At 45.9% G+C, this 24,779-nt stretch overlaps 1 protein-coding gene across 4 annotated transcripts in view; it reads left to right on the forward strand.

Annotated features, from left to right (window-relative positions):
- The window catches only part of PLXNA4 (plexin A4), a 695,664-nt gene that overhangs the window by 572,657 nt on the left and 98,228 nt on the right, over positions 1-24,779 (forward strand). For 3 of the 4 annotated variants that reach the window (XM_063134640.1, XM_063134642.1, XM_063134641.1), the window contains 4 exons: positions 2,287-2,383; positions 4,934-5,124; positions 12,702-12,853; positions 14,789-14,906. In XM_063134640.1, coding sequence (XP_062990710.1) covers positions 2,287-2,383; positions 4,934-5,124; positions 12,702-12,853; positions 14,789-14,906 — 558 coding nt within the window. Of the gene's footprint in view, positions 1-2,286; positions 2,384-4,933; positions 5,125-12,701; positions 12,854-14,788; positions 14,907-15,837; positions 15,878-24,779 lie in introns of all 4 variants that reach the window. The other variant, XM_063134643.1, reaches the window with a different exon arrangement.

Below are 24,779 nucleotides of genomic sequence, written 5' to 3' on the forward strand. Positions count from 1 at the left end.
AGGAACTCAAGGCGGTGTACATAATCCTCCTCTCCATTTTCCCTCACAACAACAACCCTGTGAGGTAGGCTGGACTGAGAGTCTGTGGACTTAGCTAGACCTAAGGTTTATCCCAGGATCGTCCTGGGGTTGTTCCTGCCTGCTCCTGGGATCCCCTGTGTGTCATTTACATGAACAGGGATGACCTCGGGACGATCCCAGGATAAACCTTAGGTCTAGCTAAGGCCTGTGACTGGCCCAAAGTCACCCAGTGAGCTTCCATGGCCAAGTGGGGACTAGAACCCAGATCTCTTGACTGTCTCAAACGGTCTAGTCACTACACCACACTGGCCCTCTACACCATACTGGCTATGGGATGGTATAGAACTGTAAATAATAATAATAATAATAATAATAATAATAATAATAATAATAATAATAATCACAAAATGCTTGAATTAATGAGAAAAGATTGTGTAATGTTGAATGTGTACCCAAGTATGCCACCAACTACCCAATTGTGCATGTGTATTGTCGTGTGTACTTTCCCAAATGTATGCATTAATTGTGCACAACTTCAAAATGTACAAATTGATTTCCCATTGATTAAAGCATATTTGTGCACATTTTTTCAAATATACGCATGTTTTAGAATGCATTTTTTTCCTGTGAATCACACTGAAGTTAGGAAATTTACAGACTGTGACTGCCGATTTTCATCCAAATCCGTGTTCAGTCTAGAAGGTACAAACTGGGTAAATCCTCATCAAAAATAAATTTCTCACACTTCCCTTTACCCAGTCCGCAGCTTCTGGGTCAAACATGGATTTGGATGCAACTGGTAGTCAAAACCCATACCTTTCTGATATCACTATGTATTATGCAGCCCCCCCCCCAAAAAAAAAATACATCCAGCAACATTTGAAAAATGTGCAGATATACACTTTAATCAATGGGAGAAGCTTATGTACATTTTAATGGATGTGTACATTTGGAAAAAAATTGCACAAATATATGCATGGATTTTCATGCAAAAAGAAAAAAAATGAGTTTGAACAGGCTTCAAGATGGAATTCAAGTTTTGCTGATTCACACTTCCCTAGTTTGACCATATTTTGGAAACCAAAAAGGAGGACAACATGGTCACCATGTTAAAATTACTTTTAAAAAATAATTTTAAAACCTCAAACATTTTTAAAAATCCTAAAACTCAATGGATGGACAGATCTGTTTCAAACTTGGCATAGCTAAAGTCCTTGTTAAGAGCAATCATGGTGCCACGTTTCATCTCTTTATCTTTAAAAGTAACATCTTTTTTTAAAAAAAATTTAATCCTCAAATTTTAAAAAATTCCTAAAAATCAATGGACAAACAGATGTGTTTCAAATTTGGTATGGCTAAAGCCCTACCTAAAAGCTATCATGGTGCCAACTTTCATCTCTTTATCTTTAAAAATGATGATTTTTAAAATAATTTTAAAACCTCAATTTTTAAAACGTTTCTAAAAAATCAATGGATGAATGGATCTGTTTCAATTTCGGTATGACTAAAGCCACTCCTAAGAGCTACCATCATGCCAAGTTTCATGTCTTTATCTTTAAAAATGACGGAGTTATAAGCATTTTTGTTAATTCCCATTAGAGCTGCTCTTTGGAAAAATCCGGATTTCCCCTCCCCCCTCCCGGATTTGTCATCAAAACCCAGACAAATCCAGGCAAATCTGGTCATATGGTCACTCTACACTTCTCTATCAGTTTCATGGCCATTCATTGACCAGACCCAGCCTGCTTAGCTTCAGCAAGGGGGCTGTGTCATGTACAGGATTCCACCACAGGAGAGATCACAAAAAGATCTAGGCAGGATCTACACTACTGCTTTGTAATGGTATTTGCAACTGTTGGGGCCCAGAACACGTTCCAGATACTGTTTTCAAACTGCTTTCGAAGTGCTACATCCTTTTTGGCGTACACCTGGCCGTGGCCACCCTCAAACCACAAAATCTGGACCCACAATGCAAAGAGAACTGGAGGTTTGGGTCCAACCTCAGGTGCAACATCTGAGGAATTTCTATGGAAGGCGGGAGCGTTCTGATGAGCAATATTCTCACACCACATGGGCCTTTGCCTCAGAACCTTGTCCTTCCAATTGTTGCTGCATGGGTTCAAGCAAATCTCTGTGTGTTTGTTGAAAAACGCAACCACTGTACGGCAGGCCCTCTTCCCCATTTCCAGTAGCTGGAGCAGCAGGTGTGAAATATATATATTTGCTTGTTGGTTTTATCTTGTACTTTCCTCCCTTTACTTTTAGTATTCTTATGATGGGATGGAGATTAACAGTCTGCCAGTGGAGTTGACAGTCGTGTGGAATGGGAATTTCAACATTGACAACCCAGCGCAGAACAAAGGTAACGAATCATTTCAACTTGTCCTTGGAAGTGGTAACCTTAGCAACGGGCCGCATCACTCCATGCTCCGAACAAAGCAGTCACGGCTTCCCCTTACCATCTACCACAGGGCTTTATTTACGTTCTCTGTAAATTACTCAGTGTTTTGTTCTCCTCTCTCTCTCTCTCTCTCTCTCTCTCTCTCTCTCTTTAAACACTTGAAAATTAAAGCCCCTCAGCTGTGTATTTTAACTTGGCTTTTCCATCCTCCAAATCCTCTTGACAGGATGGCTTATTTCATGTCATGTTACCAACAACTCAGCTCTGATCAGGTCAGATGACCGGACCACTGGTGCTTTGCTCGTTTTGATGTGTATATGAGTAGGCCATATTCTTCTCCACCAGAACATGAACATAAGAAGAGCCCTGATGCTGGATCAGACCAAGGGTCCATCTAGTCCAGCACTCTGTTCACACAGTGGCCAGCCATCGGCCAGCGACCAACAAAGCAAGACATGGTGCAACAGCACCCTCCCACCAGGGCCGGTGCTACAGTAGAGGCCACTCAGGCGGCCGCCTAGAGCGCCAAGCTAAGAGGGGTGCCGGGCGCAGTGCAGCACTCACGTGCATTGGCTGTGAGCCAGCCCGGGCTGAGGATTCAGCTGGGCGTGGGTGGGCAAGATGGCGCCCCATGCCCGCCCAGCTGAAGTGAAGCCAGGGACGCTGGGGTGGGGGTGGGGCGGCGGCTCCACATTAGGACTTCTGCCCAGAAGCCACCCTCCCAGAGCCGCTTAAAAATTCAAAGTTGGCATTTTTGGGGTGGGTGGGTGAAAGTAGGTGGGTGAAAATAGTCTGGCACCGGCCCTGCCTCCTACCCATGTTCCCCAGCAAGTTAGTGGCAGGAAAAGAATTGTGGACAAAACATACCTGAACCAGAGCTTTGAGCAGATGGAAGGGGTGACCTGCACACATTCAGTTTAGCCCCCAAAACAGAGTTCATCCCAACCCTTGAAATTTGTCAGTAGGAGGTTGTGTTCCCTTCACATCCATTCACCATTATCCTACACACACACACACACACACACACACACACACACACACACACACAGACTTTTGAGGCAAAAGAAACCCTAAGCAGAGCCAACTATAAACCCCATTGTTAAAAATGAGTTGGAGTCGGATTTAGGGTACAGTCCTATGCACACTCCCCCCAAAAGTCAATCCCATTGCACTCAATAGGAATTACTCCCAGGGTAGACATGTATAAGATTACAGTAAATTAGCTGCATGTAGGTCCCATTGAAATCAACGTGAAACTTTAGTCATGATATCACTTAAGTCCCACTAATTTCAGTGGGAACCAAGTGCAACTATCTCAGGATGGCTTCAACCCAATATTATTTAATCTGGAGAAGATGCGGATGCTAGGGAAAGTGGAAGGCAAAAGGAAGAGGAGCCGACCAAGGGCAAGATGGAGGGATGATATTCTGGAGGTGACAGACTTGACCTTGGGGGAGCTAGGGGTGGCGACCGCTGACAGAAAGCTCCGGCGTGGGCTGGTCCATGAAGTCACAAAGAGTCGGAAATGACTGAACGAATAAACAACATGCATTTTTATGCTTTTAAATTTTGTATGTCGGTTTTAATGTTCAGTGTTTTAATCTTTGTAAACCACCCAGAGAGCTTTGGCTGGGGGTGGGGGGGTATATAAATGTAAATAATAATACTAACAATAATAATGATGCCTTATAAAAGGGGACCTTAAATAATACTCTATCCACATGGAAGACATGAGAGTTATTTTGTGGTGGTGCCCACAGCAGTTTTTCATATTCCCAAATGTGCCTATGGATCCAAAAATGTTGGGGACATTTCAAGTGGATTCCTGCATTGAGCAGGGGGTTGGACTCGATGGCCTAGAGGCCCGTTCCAACTCTACTATTCTATGATTCTATGAAATAAGAATTTGCTTAACTATCTACAAGATTTGGCTGTGGGATTCTTATTCCATCCAACTCCTATGCCTCCAACATTTTTGCTATTGCCTCTAGGGTGACCGTATGGAAAGTAGGACAGGGCTCCTGTATCTTTCAAAGTTGAAGAGAAAGGGGAATTTGAGCAGGTGACCTTTGTATGCATTCAGCACCTGGTGAAATCCCCTCTTCATCTCAACAGTTAAAGCTGCCCTCTTTTGTATCTGGTCACTCTAGTAAAGCTCCTGCAGCTTTAACTGATGTGAAGAAGAAGAAGAAGAAGAAGAAGGAATATCACCAGGTACTGTATGACACCTGCTGAATGCCCTTTTCTGTACAGCTGTTAAAGATACAGGAGCCCAGTCTTCTTTTCCATATGGTCACCCTACTTGCCGCCCACTCACCCCTGCCTTTACTAAACCAACTGCTGCTGACTCCCCCAGTTTAGAGACCACTTAGAATCATAGAATAGTAGAGTTGAAAGGAGCCTACAAGGCCATTGAGTCCAACCCCCTGCTCAATGCAGGAATCCACCCTAAAGCATCCCTGACAGATGTCTGCCCAGCTTCATGGTGCCTGCCCTGTTCTCTCCTAACAGTCCACCTCTACAAGTGCGGAGCCATGAGAGACAGCTGCGGCTTGTGCCTGAAGGCGGATCCAGACTATGAATGTGGCTGGTGTGAAGACCTGAATCAGTGCACCTTGAAACACCATTGCCCCATCCTGGAGAACCGATGGCTGGAGCTCTCGGGGACCGGGGGCAAGTGCACCAATCCGAAGATCACGGAAGTAAGGCCTTTTCTTTCTCTGTCCTTAGCCATACCCTTGGTTTGTAATGAAAGGTCTATCCAGGTTAGGGACCAATGTACCTAACAGTGGCTGTTTTTGTGGTCCTTTCCTCCACTCACAGCCACCAAATTTGCTACGGTAGCAAAGAAAGTGGTGATTTTCCTTTCAAATAAGGCACACCTTCCTAGGAGAGCCTCGTGTGGCGCAGAGTGGTAAGCAGCAGTTACTGCGGCCGAAACTCTCCCCACGGCCTGAGTTCGATCCCAGCGGAAGCTGGTTCTCAGGCAGCCGGCTCAGGTCGACTCAGCCTTCCATCCCTCCGAGGTCGGTAAAATGAGTACCCAGCTAGCTGGGGGAAAGGTAGCCGCGACTGGGGAAGGCAACAGCGAACCACCCCGCTACAAAGTCTGCCAAGAAAACGTCAGCGAAAGCAGGTGTCCCTCTAGGAGTCAGTAATGACTCAAGTGCTTTGCATGAGAGGTTCCTTTCCTCCTTCCTAGGAAATAGACTTGTGCTCCCAGGAGAATTTCAGCTCCAAAATCGTTGTGATTTTGGTTTATTTATTAATTAGACTTATACCCTGCCTTCCTACCAAGAAAAAACTGGCACCCAAGGAGGCTAGCCGTGGAGAGGGAGGTAGCCCCTGGTGGGTTCCAGGAACCCAAAGAAATTGCCCACCCCGGATCTACATGTAAGGAGCCACTTTATATTGCATCAAACTAGTGATGGGTGAATCTCTCAAGCTCAGTTTCTCTAGGGTTCTCCCCTTTTCATCACTTTCCAGTTCATTCTATTCTGTCTCATTTCAAAATCAAGCTATGATTTCTTCTGAGCTATGGGATTTGTGCGTGTAGGTATTGGGTGTGTGTGTGTGTTTCTCTGAGAGTCAGCTCTGCTATGGAGTGCCGGCCCTACCTGGGATTGTTCAGTTTGGGATTGTTCAGCTTAGAAAAAAGGAGGCTAAGGGGAGACATGATAAGAGGTATACAAAATCATGCCTGGTGTGGAGAATGTGGAGAGGGAGACATTTTTCTCCCTCTCCCATAATACTGCAACCCAGGTCATCCACATTTAACTATCCACATAGTTAAACTATGGAATTCACTACCACCAGATGTGGTGATGGCCACCAATTTGGATGGCTTGAAAAGGGAGTTGGATACATTCCTGGAGAAGAGGGCTATCAATGGCTACTAGTCCTAATGGCTATGTGCTACCTCTAGTATCAGAGGCAGTAAGCCTACGTATAGAATCATAGAATAGCAGAGTTGGAAGGGGCCTACAAGGCCATCGAGTCCAACCCCCTGCTCAATGCAGGAATCTACCCTAAAGCGTCCCTGACAGATGGCTGTCCAGCTGCCTCTTGAAGGCCTCTAGTGTGGGAGAGCCCACCACCTCCCTAGGTAACTGATTCCATTGTCGTACTGCTCTAACAGTCAGGAAGTTTTTCCTGATGTCCAGCTGGAATCTGGCTTCCTTTAACTTGAGCCCGTTATTCCGTGTCCTGCACTCTGGGAGGATCGAGAAGAGATCCTGGCCCTCCTCGTGTGACAATCTTTTAAGTATTTGAAGAGTGCTATCATGTCTCCCCTCAATCTTCTCTTCTCCAGGCTCAACATGCCCAGTTCTTTCAGTCTCTCTTCATAGGGCTTTGTTTCCAGACCCCTGATCATCCTTGTAGCCCTCCTCTGGACACGCTCCAGCTTGTCTGCGTCCTTCTTGAAGTGTGGTGCCCAGAACTGGACGCAATACTCTAGATGAGTCCTAACCAGGGCCGAATAGAGAGGAACCAGGATCTCACGCGATTTGGAAGCTATACTTCTATTAATGCAGCCCAAAATAGCATTTGCCTTTCTTGTAGCCATATTGCACTGTTGGCTCCTATTCAGCTTGCGATCTACAACAATTCCAAGATCCTTCTTGTTTGTAGTATTGCTGAGCCAAGTATCCCCCATCTTGGAACTGTGCATTTGGTTTCTATTTCCTAAATGTAGAACTTGGCATTTATCTCTATTAAATTTCATCCTGTTGTTTTCAGCCCAGCACTTCAGCCTATCAAGATCATATACCAGTTGCTGGAGAACATGGGTGGGAGGGTGATGTTGCACCATGTCCTGCCTTGTTGGTCCCTGGCCGATGGCTGGTTGGCCACTGTGTGAACAGAGTGCTGGACAAGATGGACCTTTGGTCTGATCCAGCAGGGTTCTTTTCAAGTTCTTGTGGTCTTACCTTTTTGTGGGCCCTTTGGCAAGACCCCATCAATGGCCCCCTTCCCTCGGTGAGTCTACCTTCCTACCGCCATCGCCATCGCCAGCTCCTCTTGCTCCTGTTCCTCTCTCTTATCATATCTGCTACCTGCTCACTTGCCAGGTAGAGAGGCAGTGAGCGAGGAGATGGTGGCATCTACTGCTTGTCCTTCTTGCCATCACTTTTTACTCACTGGAATGAAAGGCAGATGAACCAGCAGTCTGCAATGGTGAAGAGTTGGAGCAAATACAGGAAACTTTTGTAGTTGTACCTGCCCTTTGTGGATGTCATGTGACTCATCCAGATCATGTGACCTGGACCCTGGACCCTTGTTCTAGGATGACCTTCTGTTTCCTCTCTTTCTGGCCATTTCTACACCCGCCTGAAAATGCGGGCTGGTCACAGCAAAGTCCCTGTTTGTCCAAATGATTCACAGGGACTCCCGGCAGCAGGGAGAGGGGTTTCCCAGGGATAAGTACTCCCTGGGAAAACCCAGTTCCTCCCGTGGTCTCAGGATCATCCTGAGACCATGGGAGGTGTGTGGCCGCCCGTCCTGGCTTCTATCCTCCTCCCCGTTGGTAGTGGAGGTCATCAGAGGGAAGGAGCCAGGACAGGAGGAATCCAGGGCCACCAGGGGTGCGATGGGGAGCAGGGTTGGGCCTTTTTTAAAACCTTATTTTTTGCTGGAGCTCCTTTTCCTTTAAAAAAAATGGCCGCCTTCACTCGCGCGATGTCCCTCCTCCCATCCCAGATGTCACGCTGGCCATGTGGACAAGGGGAGCGATCCTGTCAGGCAGTAAGTCCAAGATCAGTCCCCCTCCCTCCCTCCACACCTGTATGGTGTAGAAAGGGCCTTTGTCTCTCTCATCCAGAGAGCAACGGGCCCAGTTAGAGATCATTTGGATTGCGAGATTTATTTTAGGGTGCCATAATTTAAGGAGTAGGCCTGCTGATGTCTCTGAAAGTGAACCTTGGAGACTGAGGTTTAACTGGAGCTGTTCTTCCCATGTCCTGCCAAAGAGCTAGGGATCAAAGCACCGCCTTCTGTCTTCCCGGCTCCTGTGTTGCCTTGCAAGTTTCCTCCAGGGAAGATTCCAAAGTTCTCACGTTTCAAGAAGATTGCCTTGAAACCAAATTGTCTCGAGTGAGCCTCTTGGCAGAGTTGCTGAGATGTTGAAAGGAAAAGACAAGATCCCGGGTCCAACTGTGTTTATTTCTAGTCCAAATTTGCGAACTGCCTTTCCTTGAGAGCCTTTGACCCCAGGATCATATGCAGCTGAAACCATCGGTCTTGGTACACGCACTCCCTGGCCAAGCACATTTTGTAGGCTTTCCAAACGCATTAAAGGAAAGGAAAGGAACCTCTCATGCAAGCACTTGAGTCATTGCTGACTCCTAGAGGGATGCCTGCTTTCACTGACGTTTTCTTGGCAGACTTTGTAGCGGGGTGGTTTGCTGTTGCCTTCCCCAGTCGCAGTTCCCTTTACCCCAGCTAGCTGGGTACTCATTTTACTGACCTCGGAAGGATGGAAGGCTGAGTCAACCTGAGCCCGGCTGCCTGAGAACCAGCTTCCGTTGGGATCGAACTCAGGCCGTGGGGAGAGTTTCGGCTGCAGTAACTGCCTCTTACCACTCTGCGCCACACGAGACTCATAACGCATTAAAAACCTCTTCAAAGTATCTTTGAGTGGGGAACAGAGGAGGAGAAGAGTGTGCCTGAAGGATGTAGTCCAAAGGAAACTCGGGGGAGTCCATTGAAGCTTACTTCTGAGTAAACATGTTTTCAATCTGTCTGCGGACTCCAAGTGAGGTTTAGTCACTCCCAGACCAATGTTACTAAAGTGCTCTTGATTTCTGGTCAGGCTGACAGTGAAAAGCTTTCAAAAGGGATTAATTGGCATGCATGCAAATGAGTCTACGTTCAACTTCTCACAAACGCCGATGAGATCTGAATTGGAGTTCTTGGGGTTGTGATGGGAGAGTTCAATGGAAGAGTCAACTCAGGATGCAACAAGCAATGAAGAAGGCACAGTACACATTAGGGAATATTATGAAAGGGTTGAGGACTTAAAACAAGAACCAAAAAGAGCAGTATCATGACGCCTTAGTGTAAGTCTACGGTGCAGCCGTATTTGGAGTATTGGTTACAACTAGGCCTGTGCTCTGCTTCACTTCGGAGCGTAGAAGCAATAGCGAGGCGGCTTGATTCGTCTCTGGCAAAGGCTGGGGGGGCTGTGGATTGAAGCGAAGAGGATCGAGACGAAGCGGATCCTTTGCCTCGATCCAGAGCTCCAAAAGAAAGGTAAGTGGGGGCTTACCTGGCACTGCCGCTGCCCGCTTGCCATGTCCAATGCCCCCCACCCACCCTCCCTGTCTGATGCCCCCTTGCCATGTCTGATGCCCCCCCGCCCCCCAGCCGCGATCTCCGGTCCCCCCAGCCGCAATCTCCCTCCCCCTGGCCGCAATTTCCCCACCATGGCTCCGCTCTTCCCCCCATCTCTCCCGCCGGGTCCTCTCTTCCCCCCTCGGCCCTATCTCTCCCCCCCCCGCGATTCCCCTCCCCAGCCCGTTGGGCATAGCGCTCCTGTGGAGCACGGTGCCCAGTGTGCGGCTTATCCTGGCTACTTGCGAGTAAGCTGCATAGCTGGGAAAAGCCACGGAACTGGCTGAGCCTGGGGCTGCGGAAATACCGGGCCACAACCCAAGGGAGGGTTTAGCATCATCTGGTCGCACAGGCGTGAACCCCGGTATCAACCTGGGCTAAACCCTTGTCTAGCAACGGCCCCAGTGGAACTGATGGGCCCTTGTAGGTTCAGAACAAAGGATAGGCATTTGACACATTATTTTAAATGCTGGAATTTGTTGCCATGAAAATGGACTTATTGCTACTAGCTCTGCAAGCTTCAAAGGGGGATTAGAAAAAAAATGTGGGGGAGAGAGCCGTCTTCAAGTTGAGCATTCAAAGGATGTTCAAAGGATGCACAGCTAACAGCACGAGGCATCTATCACTTCCATGCTCTGCTTGTCAGCTTCCTGGTGGCATCTTGAAGGACTGCATGTTGTCCATCTCTGATGTATGTAGGCAAAGGGTAAGAGGTTTCTACCTGTAAACTTTGATTTGTGGTTGTGAGACTGACGAGAAGTGAAGGATAAACCCAGCAGTCAGAACAAGGATCCCTTGTTTTTCCAGTTGAGGAACCCTACCTTGGGACATGCTTGAGACAAGCCTGCATTCGCAGCCTAACGTGAGTTCTGCAATAACCTTGAACTCCCCTTGAGAACTTTTGCGCAATCCTAACCACCGCTAGAAGACTCCTCCTCTGACTTTCAGCAGATCCCACAAAGCATAAGTTCCTGTTGCAAAGCATATTTGTTCATGTTTCCTAACCCATTAGGGCAGAAGTAATCTCACATGGATGGATATAGAGATATAATAGGTTGCAGCTAATGGGTGCAGTTGGAGAGACAAGGGTTTATTTTGTTTTCCCCACCACTGGGTCAAATCTAGGGAAATACCCATGGGGGAGTAGGAGAGACAGGTTGGAGAAATCGAATTTATTAGCTCCCGTACTTCTATTGCCACTGAGTGAATTCTATGATGCTTTAGGGTGGATTCCTGCATTGAGCAGGGGGTTGGACTCGATGGCTTTGTAGGCCCCTTCCAACTCTAGTATTCTATGATTCTATGAAATTAAAGGACTATAAAGTTGCCCCTGGACAAAGCTATGTTTAAGGATTACAAAACAGCATGATGACAAAACAGCACGGCCACAAGATTCACAGGGGGAAGGGCGAGACTATTGGCAAACAGAACTGGGGCACCTCAAAATGAAATTGATGCCTTTGGTTCCTCTGGATGCCAGATGGCCCAGTGTTGCTTGGTTCACCCCCTTCTTTTATGACATCCAGAAATTATCAGGAGGTCTAGAAACCTATGTAGTCAAATAGGAAAAGAATACCTTGGGATCCTGGATGCTGTGCTAATGTAAGTGATGTAGTGAAATTGGATACTGATGACATTGCTGTAAACCCTGTTTCTCCCCCCAGTAAACTCAGGGGTAGGACAAAATATATGTAAAATACATTTAAGATGGTAGTGACATGGGAGAAGGTCTTTTCTGTGGATATTCACAGGTGGCGGAATAGAGATTTTGCAAGAGCCTGAGTGGGTCAGGGAGTCCAATGGACTCCCCCATCTCAGCATGCCCCCTGGACCCAGTTACGACCCTGCAACGTGTTTGTGGGTCTGCAGGTCAAGTGACCATAAGCCTAGCAGACTTCCACCCTGTTCCGGAGCCTCCATTGTGTGTGACAATAGAGGCTCTGGAAATTACGTAATTCCCCCTGCTGCATAAATTGCAGCTGAAAAGGCCCCATTCATGCAAGGGTAAAGGCACAGATGGAGCAGAATGGGGCGGATGGCAGCTGGGCACTTGGTGGTGGCAAGGAATTTATTTATTGGCTGCCTATACTTTTCCAAGCCCAATTCAAGGTGTTGGTTTTGACCTATAAAGCCTTACACAGCTTAGGACCACAATACTTGACGGAACGCCTCTCCCGACATGAACCTACCCGTACACTGCGCTCAACATCTAAGGTCCTCCTCCAAGTGCCTACTCCGAGGGAAGCTCAGAGGATGACAACAAGGGAGAGGGCCTTTTCAGTGGTGGCCCCCCTAATTATGGAATGATCTCCCCGATGAGGCTCGCCTGGCACCAACATTGTTTTCTTTTTGGTGCCAGGTCAAGACTTTTCTCTTTTCCCCAGGCATTTAACAATGCTAAGTTTGTTTGTTTTTTAACGGCCCCCAGAACGGTTGTTTTTTAAATGGATACCGTTGTTTTTATACTGTTTGTGTTTTTGATGGTTTTAAATTTTGTATACTTTTTAATGTTCACTGTTTTTAACTTTCGTAAACCACCCAGAGAGCTTTGGCTATGGAGCGGTATATAAATGTAATAAATCAAATCAATCAAATCACATGTTGGACCAAGGTGAGTTTGTCCATCCCTACTGTGGAACTCGCCCTGTCAAGAGAGGCTAGGTTGGCTCCTTCTCTGCTCTCCTTCCGACAGCAGGCAAAGGCCACTTTATTCAAGAATGTCTTTGGCTTGTAAGTAGGTCTGTTCGTTGGGTGCTGTTTTTATCTTGTAATCGTTAGGGTTTTATTGTTGTAAACTATTTTAAATCCTTTTTGTAAGCTGCATAGACTGCCATTTATTTATTTATTGGTAGAAAGGGGTACAAATCAATCAAACAAATGAAAAAAACAGGGTTTTGGTTTTATTTCATTTTATTTCAACGTCCCTAACAAGATCTTTGTCCTCTAGATCAGCCCCGTGAGGGGACCCCGAGAAGGAGGGACCAGAGTGACCATTCGGGGAGAAAATCTGGGCCTGGAGTTCCGCGACATTGCATCACAAGTCAAGGTCGCCGGCGTGGAGTGTGTTCCCTTAGTGGATGGATACATCCCAGCTGAGCAGTAAGTAAAGGCAGCAGGGCCAAAGATACTCACTAGTTAAAGAGTCCTTGGTCCATTGTCAGGGAGGCAGTGCAAAACACTTGTTGACCTGAGACAGCTTTGTTCTTTGACCGCCATTTCATGTCAGTCTCGGGGCACTAAATGCTGAAACGAGGTGACATGGAGGCAAGGATAGGGACCCCTTAGAGTTACTACACAACTGGGAGGATTGGAATGGCTTTTGAAGGCAAGCTCAAGTAAAGTTCTCAGTGCATGGGGAAACTGGGCCTACAGCTGACTCGAGAGATTCATCCAAAAGAACTGTAAGAGCTGGTTGTTATTCAAAGCTTCACAACACACCCCTGCCCCCCACATGGGATAAGCATTATGGGTTGTGCCTTTGCTCCATTGGATGATAGGATCGTAAAATAATAGGAAAGGAGTGTGCGGAAATGAATGGAGGGAAGTGTGAGTGGGGATGTATCTGAGTGGAGAAGCAGAGGGAGACTCAGGGCCGGCCACCTTCAGTCTTGCCCCTGTGCTGCCCAAATATATGGGCATCTCAGGAACCATGGAGGACCTGAATTGGCACCATAGATGGGCTGGGTTTGGCCCACTGGCCCAAGTTCAACAACACCGCTGACTTCAGTTGTACTGGTGGGGACCCACAATGTTTTCCACAGAGTGGTAAGGTAAAGAGTACATGATGTCCCCAACTTCCTTCTCCACTTTGTCCCTGATTCCTGACTCAATGAGCAACTTGTGGGCCTACCTCAGCAAAGGAGGTAGGGTGGCTTTCCCAGGATTCAACTGTAACCCCTCTGCTTGGTGCTAGCTGTCCCCAGAGTGAAATCAATGGAGTTGTGTCTTGGGGCCTTGCTAGACCTACCAGATAATCCATGTGGGAGGAAGGGCCAGGCTGCGCTAGAAGTAGCGCGGCCTGTAGGCCCCGTCCACATGTAAGATGCGATGGGGCCGAGGGAAGCCCCGTCACGTCCTCCATTTTTTTCCTTAAAGGGCCATGTGCGCAGGAGCGCACCAACGGAACAGTGAGTATTTTTTAAAAAATAAATAAAGGGTTCCCTGCTCCCCCTGCCCCTGATTTCCCCCTCACAATGCCTGATGCCCCCCCTCCTGCTCGCTCGCCCGTCCTCCCCCCGCTCGCCATGCCCATCCCCGGTCCCCGCTCACCATGCCCTGTCCCCATCCACAATGCCCTGTCCCCGTTCTCCGTCCCCTGTCTGCCATGCCCTGTCCCTGTCCACCATGCCCGTCCCCGTTCTTCCCCCCCTCTCCTACCGGGTCCACTCTTTCCCCCGGCCCCCATCTCTCCCCCCCCGTGATTCCCCCCCCACTGGCCCGATGGGCACAGCGCTCCTATGGAATGCTGTGCCCAGTGCGTGGCTTCTCCCGGCTACTCGCGAGTAAGTGAGCAGCCGGGAAAAGCCATGGACCCTGCCAGACTTTCCGCAGCCCCAGCCTAAGCCCAGGGCTGCGGAAAAGCCAGGCCATAAGCGAATCCACTTATCCCGGTTCAAGGGAGGACTTAGCCCGGCCTGACCCCGGGATCCCCTGTGCGTCATCTGGATGCACAATAGGGAGACCGGGCCTCACACCGCGCTAACTCCTCGTCTAGCAATGTCCTTGGAAATCCTGGAGCCTCCGTTCCCCTGTGATGTCTTCAGTGCTGAAAGGCAAAGGGACCAAGTGTGCCCACCAATACAAGGACTGTAACCCCATATATATATATATATATATATATATATATATATATATATATATATATATATATTGCAAGGATAGGTGTCTCCAGCATTAGTGAAGACCTGTCCCTACCCTGCCATCCCACCATACCTATTTTGCCTCTAAGCTGCACACTCTATATCCACTCTGATAACGTTGGGAGCCGAGAGTAACTCCCAACTCCTGAATACTTATTTCCCCCTTTCCTTCTAGAATAGTGTGTGAGATGGGCGAGGCCAAGCTCAGCCAGCATGCTGGAAATGTCGACATCTGCGTGGCTGAATGTAAGCCGGAGTTCATGGCCAAATCTTCCCAGTTCTATTACTTTACGGTAAGTCGGTGAGCCAAGCGTGAGAATTCCGGTGGAATGGGTTGAGACGTTTCCCAAGCTCCTCAGCACAAATGTATCAGCACCTTGCAACATAGGAGGCTGCTGCAAAGCCTCTTGAGTGCAGGAGCAACATTGCGCCTGAAGTGAAATTCCAAGGCATATTTGGAGGCTGCAAGGACAGGTACTCCAGATGTTTTCAGCTTCAACTCTCATCAGCTAATGATCAAAACTAGTGTTTATACAGAGTGTTGTAATTTCTTGACTCCTTGGTTGAGACTCATCTATTCGTAATGCTCACAGTTGTAGTGAGCCTGGATCGATATATTATGAATTCGTTATTAAGTTTGGAATTAGAATCATAGAATCATAGACTAGTAGAGAAGGAAGGAGCACATAAGGCCATCGAGTCCAACCCCCTGCTCAATGCAGGAATCCACCCTAAAGGTAACTGGTTCTATTGTCATACTGCTCTAACAGCCAGGACATTTTTCCTGATGTCCAGCTGGAATTTGTCTTCCTTTAACTTGAGCCCGTTATTCCATGTCCTGTACTCTGGGAGGATCGAGAAGAGATTCTGGCCCTCCTCGCTGTGACAACCTTTTAAGTATTTGAAGAGTGCTATCATGTCTCCCCTCAATCTTCTCTTCTCCAGGCTAAACATGGCCAGTTCTTTCAGTCTCTTTTCATAGGGCTTTGTTTCCAGACCCCTGATCATCCTTTTTGCCCTCCTCTGGACACGCTCCAGCTTGTCTGCATCCTTCTTGAATTGTGAAGCCCAGAACTGGACGCAATACTCTAGATGAGGCCTAACCAGGGCCGAATAGAGAGGAACCAGTACCTCACGTGATTTGGAAGCTATACTTCTATTAATGCAGCCCAAAATAGCATTTGCCTTTCTTGCAGCCATATCGCAGTGTTGGCTCATATTCAGCTTGCGATCTACAACAATTCCAAGATCCTTTTCGTTTGTAGTATTGCTGAGCCAGGTATCCCCCATCTTGTAACTGTGCATTTGGTTTCTATTTCCTAGATGTAGAACTAGGAATTGATTGCACGTTTTCAATAGGAATGCCTGTTGCTGGAAAATCTGCCCCTTTGGGGGCTTGCTGGATGTCTGCGGCACACCCAACACAATGTCTGGCAGCAATTTGTGCAAATTGCAACTCCTCTCAGCGCTATTCATGCAAATAATGGAAATTTGAGCAAATTGCAGCCAGAATATGTGAAAATTCAAAAACTTTGAAAATCCGCTAGCTGGCCCGACTCACTATAAGCCAATTTGCTGTCACCGGATGGCCCATTTTGCTGCCACTGGATGGACCTCCCCTCTCATTCTCCTGCTGCCATGGCTGCACCACTCTGCACATGTGGAAGATCCACCAGCTGGCTTGACTCAGTGTGAACCTAGTCGATGGCTGTTAGAACAGAGTCGGAGTGGGGGGGGGGCAAACAAGCCAAAGTTCACTGAGCCCCACATCCCAAATGGTTTCTTCCAACATCCCAAATGAAATCTCCTTGGAATTTGCTACCACATATGTAGGTGGCAAATTCAGCAATCAATAGCTACTAGCTCTGGTGGTTCTGTGCTACCTCCACAATTGGAGGCAATAAGCCTGTGTGTACCAGTTGCTGGGGAACATGGGTGGGAGGGTGCCTTTGCATCTGTGTCCTGCTTTGTGGGTCCCTGGTCAACAGCTGGTGGGTCACTGTGTGAACAGAGTGCTGGGTTAGATGGACCCTTGGTCTGATCCAGCATCAGGGTACTTCTTCTTATGCTCTTCTGATTATTTTGGGTAGGGTGACCCTATGAAAAGGAGGACAGGGCTCCTGTATCTTTAACAGTTGCATAGAAAAGGGGATTTCAGCAGGTGTCATTTGTATATATGGAGAACCTAGTGAAATTCCCTCTTCATCACCACAGTTAAAGCTGCAGGAGCTATACTAGAGTGACCAGATACAAAAGAAGGCAGGCTACTGTGTATTAAGTGAACTTGAGTGTACAACTGCACAGTTTTTTGAGCTCTACTAATCCTATTACTCCAATGTGCTGTTATATTTGTAAATGGTTTCCCCCCGCCCCTGACAAGGAGGGGTGAAGTGTAAATAGTTTATATAGCTGATTCTATGCTCCCCCTCCTGCAGCCCAACATTTGTGAAGGCAGCTGTGAATCATTAAGAGACTATTCCAATTTATCACAAACCTGCAAATGAGATGATAATGCTGAACACAATTATTATCATAACACCTCCAGAAATATAGAACCCCTCTCGTAGGACTAGAGACGGAGAGGAAAAGTATTATTTTTATTTTGTTTATTTAAAGCATCTTTAATCTATTCTTCAGCGGGGGGAGAAGGCCTCTAGAAAAGCTTGCAAAGGTCAATAATAAGACAGCCTCTGACCTCAGGCTTACAGACTAAAAGGCATGGCACAAAAGGAAAAGGGACTGTGAGGGAGAAGAAATAAAAAGCAACCCTACATACTATTTCGTTGCAAAGTTCAACAGGAAGTAATTCAAGTGGTCATGGAGCTGGATCTAAGCACAATGGAATGGGCTGTGTGGCTTCCTGTGCCTGTGATGGTGTCAGGAACGGGTACTGGGTAGGGTGACCATTTGAAAAGGAGGACAGGGCTCCTGTATCTTTAACAGTTGCATAGAAACGGAAATTTCAGCAGGTGTCATTTGCATGCATGTCACACCTGGTGAAATTCCCTCTTCATCACAACAGTTAAAGCTGCAGAAGCTATACTGCAGCTATACTGTGACTAGATTTAAAAGAGGGCAGGGCACCTGGAGCTTTAACTGTTGTGATGAAGATTAAATTTCCCCAGGTTCTCCATATATACAAATGACACCTGCTGAAATTCCCTTTTCAATACAACTGTTAAAGATACAGGAGCCCGGTCCTCCTTTTCATAGGGTCACCCTAGTACTGGGAGGGAGGGGTTTATCAGCTGGAACCATCTCTAGACATTATGGGGTGTCTTAGTGCTTCCCTTTCCCCATTTGGTGATGGGATATAAAACAACACATTTCCCCCCATCAAAAAGAAGTATTTTAAGACAGCCTTCTCCAATCTGGTGCGCTCCCAGGATTCTTGTGTATTGGCTAGGCTGACCGGTGCTAATGAGAGTTGTGATCCAAAACATTAGCAGCACACCACATTGGGAAAGACTGCTCTAAAGCATAGAAACGTTATGGAAAGTTAAGGCCTTCTGGCCAAACTAGAAATGAATGGTCAAAAACACACTGTCGGGGGGGGGGACCCTCATACTTAGGGTGACCATATGAAAAGGAGGACGGGGCTCCTGTATCTTTAACAGTTGTATTGAAAAGGAAATTTCAGCAGGTGTCATCTGTATATATGGAGAGCCTGGTGAAATTTCTCTTCATCACAACAGTTAAAGATGCAGGTGCCCTGCCCTCTTTTAAATCTAGTGACTCTAGTGTAGCTCCTGCAGCTTTAACTGTTGTGATGAAGAGGGAATTTCTCCAGGTTCCCCATATATACAAATGACACCTGCTGAAATTCCCTTTTCTATGCAACTATTAAAGATACAGGAGCCCTGTCCTCCTTTTCATAGGGTCACCCTACTCATACTACATCCCTAATTTGGAGTGGTGGGCATTGTTTTTTTTTTTAAAAAAGAACTTGATTTAATTGGCCTGTTCAGACAACACGCTAAGCAGCAAATGGTTAGTGAACAATTGTGGTTTTAATTTTTGTGAACCGCCCAGAGAGCTTCGGCTATTGGGCGGTATAAAAATGTAATAAATAAATAAATAAATAAATAAATAAACAAAAAGAAAGAAAGAAAGAAAGAAAGAAAGAAAGAAAGAAAGAAAGGGACCCTCACAGTGAATCTAATAACCAGGAGAGGACTTAATAAATGGCTGATATTCAACAACGTTGGTGATGACAAGCTCAAAGTGAAAATATAAAGATATAGATGGTACAGTTAGAAATATTTTTTCGTTGTGTATATCACACTACTGATGAAGATTAACCAGAAACAGAGTTCACAATCTAGAGTTACCATTTATTAAGATTTGAATATAAGCATCTGACATCAAGATTTGCATATAAGCAACTGTATACATGACTGAAATATTAGAAGTTGCATGTTAAAACTGAACTATGTTTCAAACGTTAGCCACTGCTTGTTAAAAGTGATCACTTACAACTGTATCCTGTGACAGTTTTCAAAGTCTGTTTGATTGGTTTTAGGGTGACCATATTTGGGAAACCAAAAAAGAGGACACCTAGTGTGTGTGTGGGGAAGCAGCTTTCTGAGTCCTGCAGAAAGTACGTTATTCCCCCGCCACCTTAAAGAACCCGATTGGAGTGGAGGAGGGGAAAGGATTTCATTCTGCACCACCACCATCCACTCCAATTGGGGCCTTTTCTATAATGTCCACGAATGACCCACTTTCCCCTTTAAGACCTCAATTGGAGCTTGGGGTGGAGGAATGATGTGCCTCAAGAAAGCATGTCACTCCCTCCTGCCATGCTAATGGCAGCCTTAAAGGGGAAGGTGTGTCATTCCAGGACATTATTGAAAATTATAGAAAATCCCCCCTGACACCATGGAAAGAACAAAAACCAGGACAAATCCGGGGAAATCCTGACAGTTGGTCACCCTAATTGGTTTAACTATATTTGTGCTCGGTATTCAAATATTATTGTATTAAGATTCGAACGTAAGCAAGAGGACACATGTACTTCAGTTGGTGATATAATCTCTTTAATGATCCCTAAGCACTTGTTGATAAGCTTTCAAATCACAGTAAACATGATTATTTCATCACCGAGCAAATGGTTAGTGAGCACGTTTAAACCCTGGTTATGAAATTGCCAGGGTTAGGAATGATTCACATGACACACTATGGCCTAGGCCACAGCTAGACCTAAGGTTTATCCTGGGATCATCCAGGGTTCGCCCCTACGTGAGTACTGGATCCCCTGTGTGTCACCTAGATGAACAGGTTTGACCCCTGGACGATCCAGGGATAAACCTTAGAATCATAGAATCATAGAATAGCAGAGTTGGAAGGGGCCTACAAGGCCATCGAGTCCAACCCCCTGCTCAATGCTGGAATCCACCCTAAAGCATCCCTGACAGATGGTTGTCCAGCTGCCTCTGGAAGGCCTCTAGTGTGGGAGAGCCCACAACCTCCCTAGGTAACTGATTCCATTGTCGTACTGCTCTAACAGTCAGGAAGTTTTTACTGATGTCCAGCTGGAATCTGGCTTTCTTTAACTTGAGTCCGTTATTCCATGTCTTGCACTCTGGGAGGATCGAACTTATGTCTAGCTATTATAGCACTATGAAAATGGTTATGAAAGCAGTATATAAGGGGCATGAGCCACACTACTGATTTACAGCAGTATTCAAGTGCACTGACAACTGTTGGGGCCCATCGAAACATACTATATGCTGCTTTCATACTGCTTTCATAGTGCTATATGCTGCTTGGTGTAGATTAAGCCAGGATCATGGTTCACATAACATGCTAAGCCATCATGTTTAGATAGGGTGACCATATAACCGGATTTGCCCAGATTTGTCCGGGGTTTTGATGGCAAATCCGGGAGGGGGAGGGGAAAACCGGATTTCCCAAAGAGCAGCTCTAATGGGACTTAACAAAAATGCTTATAACTCCATCATTTTTAAAGATAAAGAGATGAAACTTCGCACCATGATAGGATTTAGGTAGAGCTTTAGCCACACCAAATTTGAAACAGATCTGTTCATCCATTGATTTTTTAGGATTTTCTTTATAAAATTGAGGTTTTAAAATTATTTTTAAACTGTCATTTTTAAAGATAAAGAGCTGAAAGTTGGCACCATGATAGCTTTTAGGTAGAGCTTTAGCCATATCAAATTTGAAACAGATCTTTTCATCCATTGATTTTTAGGAATTTTTCAAAATTTGAAGATTTAATTTTTTTAAAAAATGTTATTTTTAAAGATAAAGTGATGAAACTTGGCACCATGATTGGTCTTAACAAGGACTTTAGGTATGCCTAATTTGAAACAGATCTGTCCATCCATTGAGTTTTAGGATTTTTTTTAAAGTTTGAGGTTTTAAAATTATTTTTTAAAAATGACATTTTTAAAGATAAAGGGCAGAAAGTTGGCACCATGATAGCTCTTAAGGAGAGATTTAGCCATTCCAAGTTTGAATCAGATCTGTTCATCCATTGTTCTTTTAGGATTTTTTAAAACGTTCAAAGTTTTAAAATTATTGTGTTTTAAAACTGCTGGAGCCATATTCTTCAAACTCAGGTTGTCAAACCTCCTCTTTGGGGTGTTGCACATTGAGCAGTTTCAGCCCTTGGTATTAAGGGGATCTCCAGTCTTTAGGTAAGAAGTCTTGGGCAAGCAGGGCACTTTTCCTGTTGCAGATTTGGTGGGCAGTCGGGTACCTGGAGCTCAGCAGAGGCAAATCAAAATGTCATTGAATCTCTCACTTGTTCTTTATTTCAGTGATTTTAACATTAAGATGTTATGTAGAACAGATTTGTCTTAAATGTGTGCTGTAAAATCAGACATGTGACCTAGGCTATGTTCGGGTGGGCACGCTCCCTTGGTGCTGGACACGCCCCCTTGGGGGCCGGCCATGTTGTCCTCCTTTTTGGTTTCCAAAATATGGTCACCCTAGTTTAGATCAAAATGCTTAACCACCAAGGTTTAGCATGTCGTCTGAACAGGGTCAATGTTCTGACTTTGACCCACCCTTAACATTTGCACTGTGGTGGGATGTACATGCAAATAGATAAATGGTTCAATCATGTGAGTAACTGGGAGATGATGTCAGGATCAAGACTCTCAGATTGATCTCTATGGTCTTATTGCATAAGGCCACAGTACTACTTATTACTCCACTGGCATACTTCTCGAGTCCTTTGGTATGCATTGCATCGAATATTCACGTTCTTCAGGCTTCTGGCCTACCCTCCAGGCCACCTTTGTTCTTCTGGCTTCTTCATTCTAGCCTGTTCCTCAGAACCCATGCCTGTCCTCCTGCCTGGAAAATTGAAACTCATGGCATTGGGCAGCTACTCAATTTGGCTGCCTGCTGGGGCCTTTAAAGATATCCCATGAGAAGTAGGCTTTGGGCTTTATTGCTATGGATCGGGGAGAAATTTGTTTAGTTTGATAACTTCCTTAATCAGTTTGCTGATTTACCTAATGCTAATTTACCAAATTTCACACTTTCTAACAACTAAGCCTAAACTCAACTATCCTTCAAAATTCGTATTTCTCCCAATTTTGTAAAGGATCTCTTGAATCAAAGTATTTGTGCTTCAAAAAAAAAAATGCTTCTGGATGTTCATGCAAACTTAAAGGGAAACAATACCAAAGTTTGGGGTGATCTGAACTTGAGAAATTTTCAAAGTTTGAGAAACCAACGTTGACAAATTTGTCCATCCCTATTACTGGGGCTTGCATTATCCTGTAGGTCTGGGGCTCACTCCCCGCCAGCATAGATGGAAGGAAGGAGATTGTTTCCTGGCTCTTTTACTCCTTGGGAATTGCTTCCACCATCTACTTTGATGCTCTGAGGATGAACGAGTGAGCAAATGAGTACAAGCATTGGGTGGTTTTAGAAAATGACATGAATAATCTCCAACGTTCAACAACACAAGCCGTTCATTGTACTTGCTCATTCATCGGGAGAGTTTAAACCTTTTATGCCATCATTCTTAAAAGTGGAATGGAAGATGGGGAGAAGTGGATGGGGGCGGGAGTCCTTCATTTAAATGCAGATGGTGGCTTTTCACTTGGGACCAAGCGGAAAGTTTTTCTATTAAAATGCTAATGAATGAAGAAACTGCAACTTTAGATTTCTCCCTGAAAAGGGGGTGATCCCTCAGCATGCTTTGGTGTCAGGATTGTATGTACCCTCTTAAATACGACGTGTGTTTTAATCTTGATTTGTTTAAGGGAAATGAGGAATATTATATTGATAATACATTTTCTACCCAGCCTTTCTCGGCAACACAGACGCAAGGTAGGTTTTATTAGTCAATGGCAATTAGAAGTGTTTTCCATTTACTTGTATGTGTATGTCGACTTAGGACTTAATTGGAACTAGGCTAAATCACAGCTTAGTGAAGAAACGGAATGCTTGCCAATGGGAATGCCACAAATATCTGTGGTATTTCAAGTTTGGGGAGAAACTTAAATATTTACGATTGTGAACATCGATCCCCAACGTGAACACTTTTAATGGGGGAGGCAAGACCAGCAATAGTACTGCAGTGCTGCAAAGAGAAAACAAAGTTGACCAGGAGGAAGAAACAAACAGGATCTGCTTCAAAATGTTTATTTATTTATTTATTGCATTTCTATACCGCCCAATAGCCGGAGCTCTCTGGGCGGTTCACAAAAATTAAAAACATTCAAAGTGTAAAACAACAGTATAAAACCATAATATAAAATACAATATTTATTATTTATTTATTTATTTATTACATTTTTATACCGCCCAATAGCCGAAGCTCTCTGGGCGGTTCACAAAAATTAAAACCACAGTAAAACACCCAACAGGTTAAAACACAATTATGAAATACAATATAAAAAGCGCAACCAGGATAAAACCACACAGCAAAGTTGATATAAGATTAAAATACAGAGTTAAAACAGTAAAATTTAAATTTAAGTTAAAATTAAGTGTTAAAATACTGAGTGAATAAAAAGGTCTTCAGCTGGCGACGAAAGCAGTACAGTGTAGGCGCCAGGCGGACCTCTCTGGGGAGCTCGTTCCACAACCGGGGTGCCACAGCGGAGAAAGCCCTCCTCCTAGTAGCCACCTGCCTCACTTCCTGGGCATAAAAGCTCAACCAGGTAAAAACAGCAGCAATGCAAAATTACAAATTTAAAACACCAAGTTAAAATTTATTTACAGACTGTCAAAATGCTGGGAGAATAAAAAGGCCTTCACCTGGCATCTAAAAGCATATAATATAGGTGCCAAGCGGACCTCCATGTTGCACTATGGAGACTTCTTATTCAGGGTTCCAGCCATTTTCGCCTGTAATGTGGCGTAAATGTCTGCTTTACAGCTACCCCTTGCAGAAGTTTTGATTTACAGACAAACACGACTTCGCATTTGTATGCAAAAGGCTGACTCACTGAAGGGGTTGGCCTCTGCCAGGCACTTTGGGACAGGTTTGGTAAGGTCTGGGGGCTCGCACGGCTTGCCAAGCAGGGCATTAGAGGTCAGCTGTGGAGGAGTCCAGCAGACTCCCAGACCCAGACCTTTGCTAGACCATGAGTTAGCCCGGGGTGAACCCCAGGCTCGCCCCTGTGTGTCCAGATCACACACAGGGGATCCCAGGCTCAGGCAGGGGTCAACCCTCCCTTGCCCTGGGGTAATGGGCTCCAGTTGTAGCCCGGTATTTCCCGCGGCCTCGGGCTGAGCCCGACACCGTAAGCGTGTAGACCGTTCCGCCGCTTTTCCCAGCCAGGAAAAGTGGCGGACGGGGCACAGCGCTCTGCAGGAGCACTGGGCCCATCAGGGCAGGGGGGAGATCAGAGCCAGGGGGAGATCGGGGGGAGATTGGGGGGTGGGGAGATCAGGGGGGAGATCTGTGCCATGGGGAGATTGGGAATGGGGAGATCGGAGCCAGGGGGAGATTGGGGGTGGGGAAATCCAGGGGGGAGAATGGGGGCAGGGAGATCGGGGGCAGGGGGAGCAGGAGCAGGGAAATGATTTCTTTTAAAAAAAAAAAAAAACACAACCTTACCTTTCATCATTGGTGCACTCCTGAGCACCCGGCTCTTTAAGAATTAAAAAAAATGGCAGATGCAACGGGGCTTTCCTGCAGCCCGTTGTGTCTGACGTCTGAATTGGAGCGATGG

The sequence above is a fragment of the Elgaria multicarinata genome, chromosome 9 (assembly GCF_023053635.1).
Source record: "Elgaria multicarinata webbii isolate HBS135686 ecotype San Diego chromosome 9, rElgMul1.1.pri, whole genome shotgun sequence".
NCBI classification, from domain to species: Eukaryota; Metazoa; Chordata; class Lepidosauria; order Squamata; family Anguidae; genus Elgaria; species Elgaria multicarinata.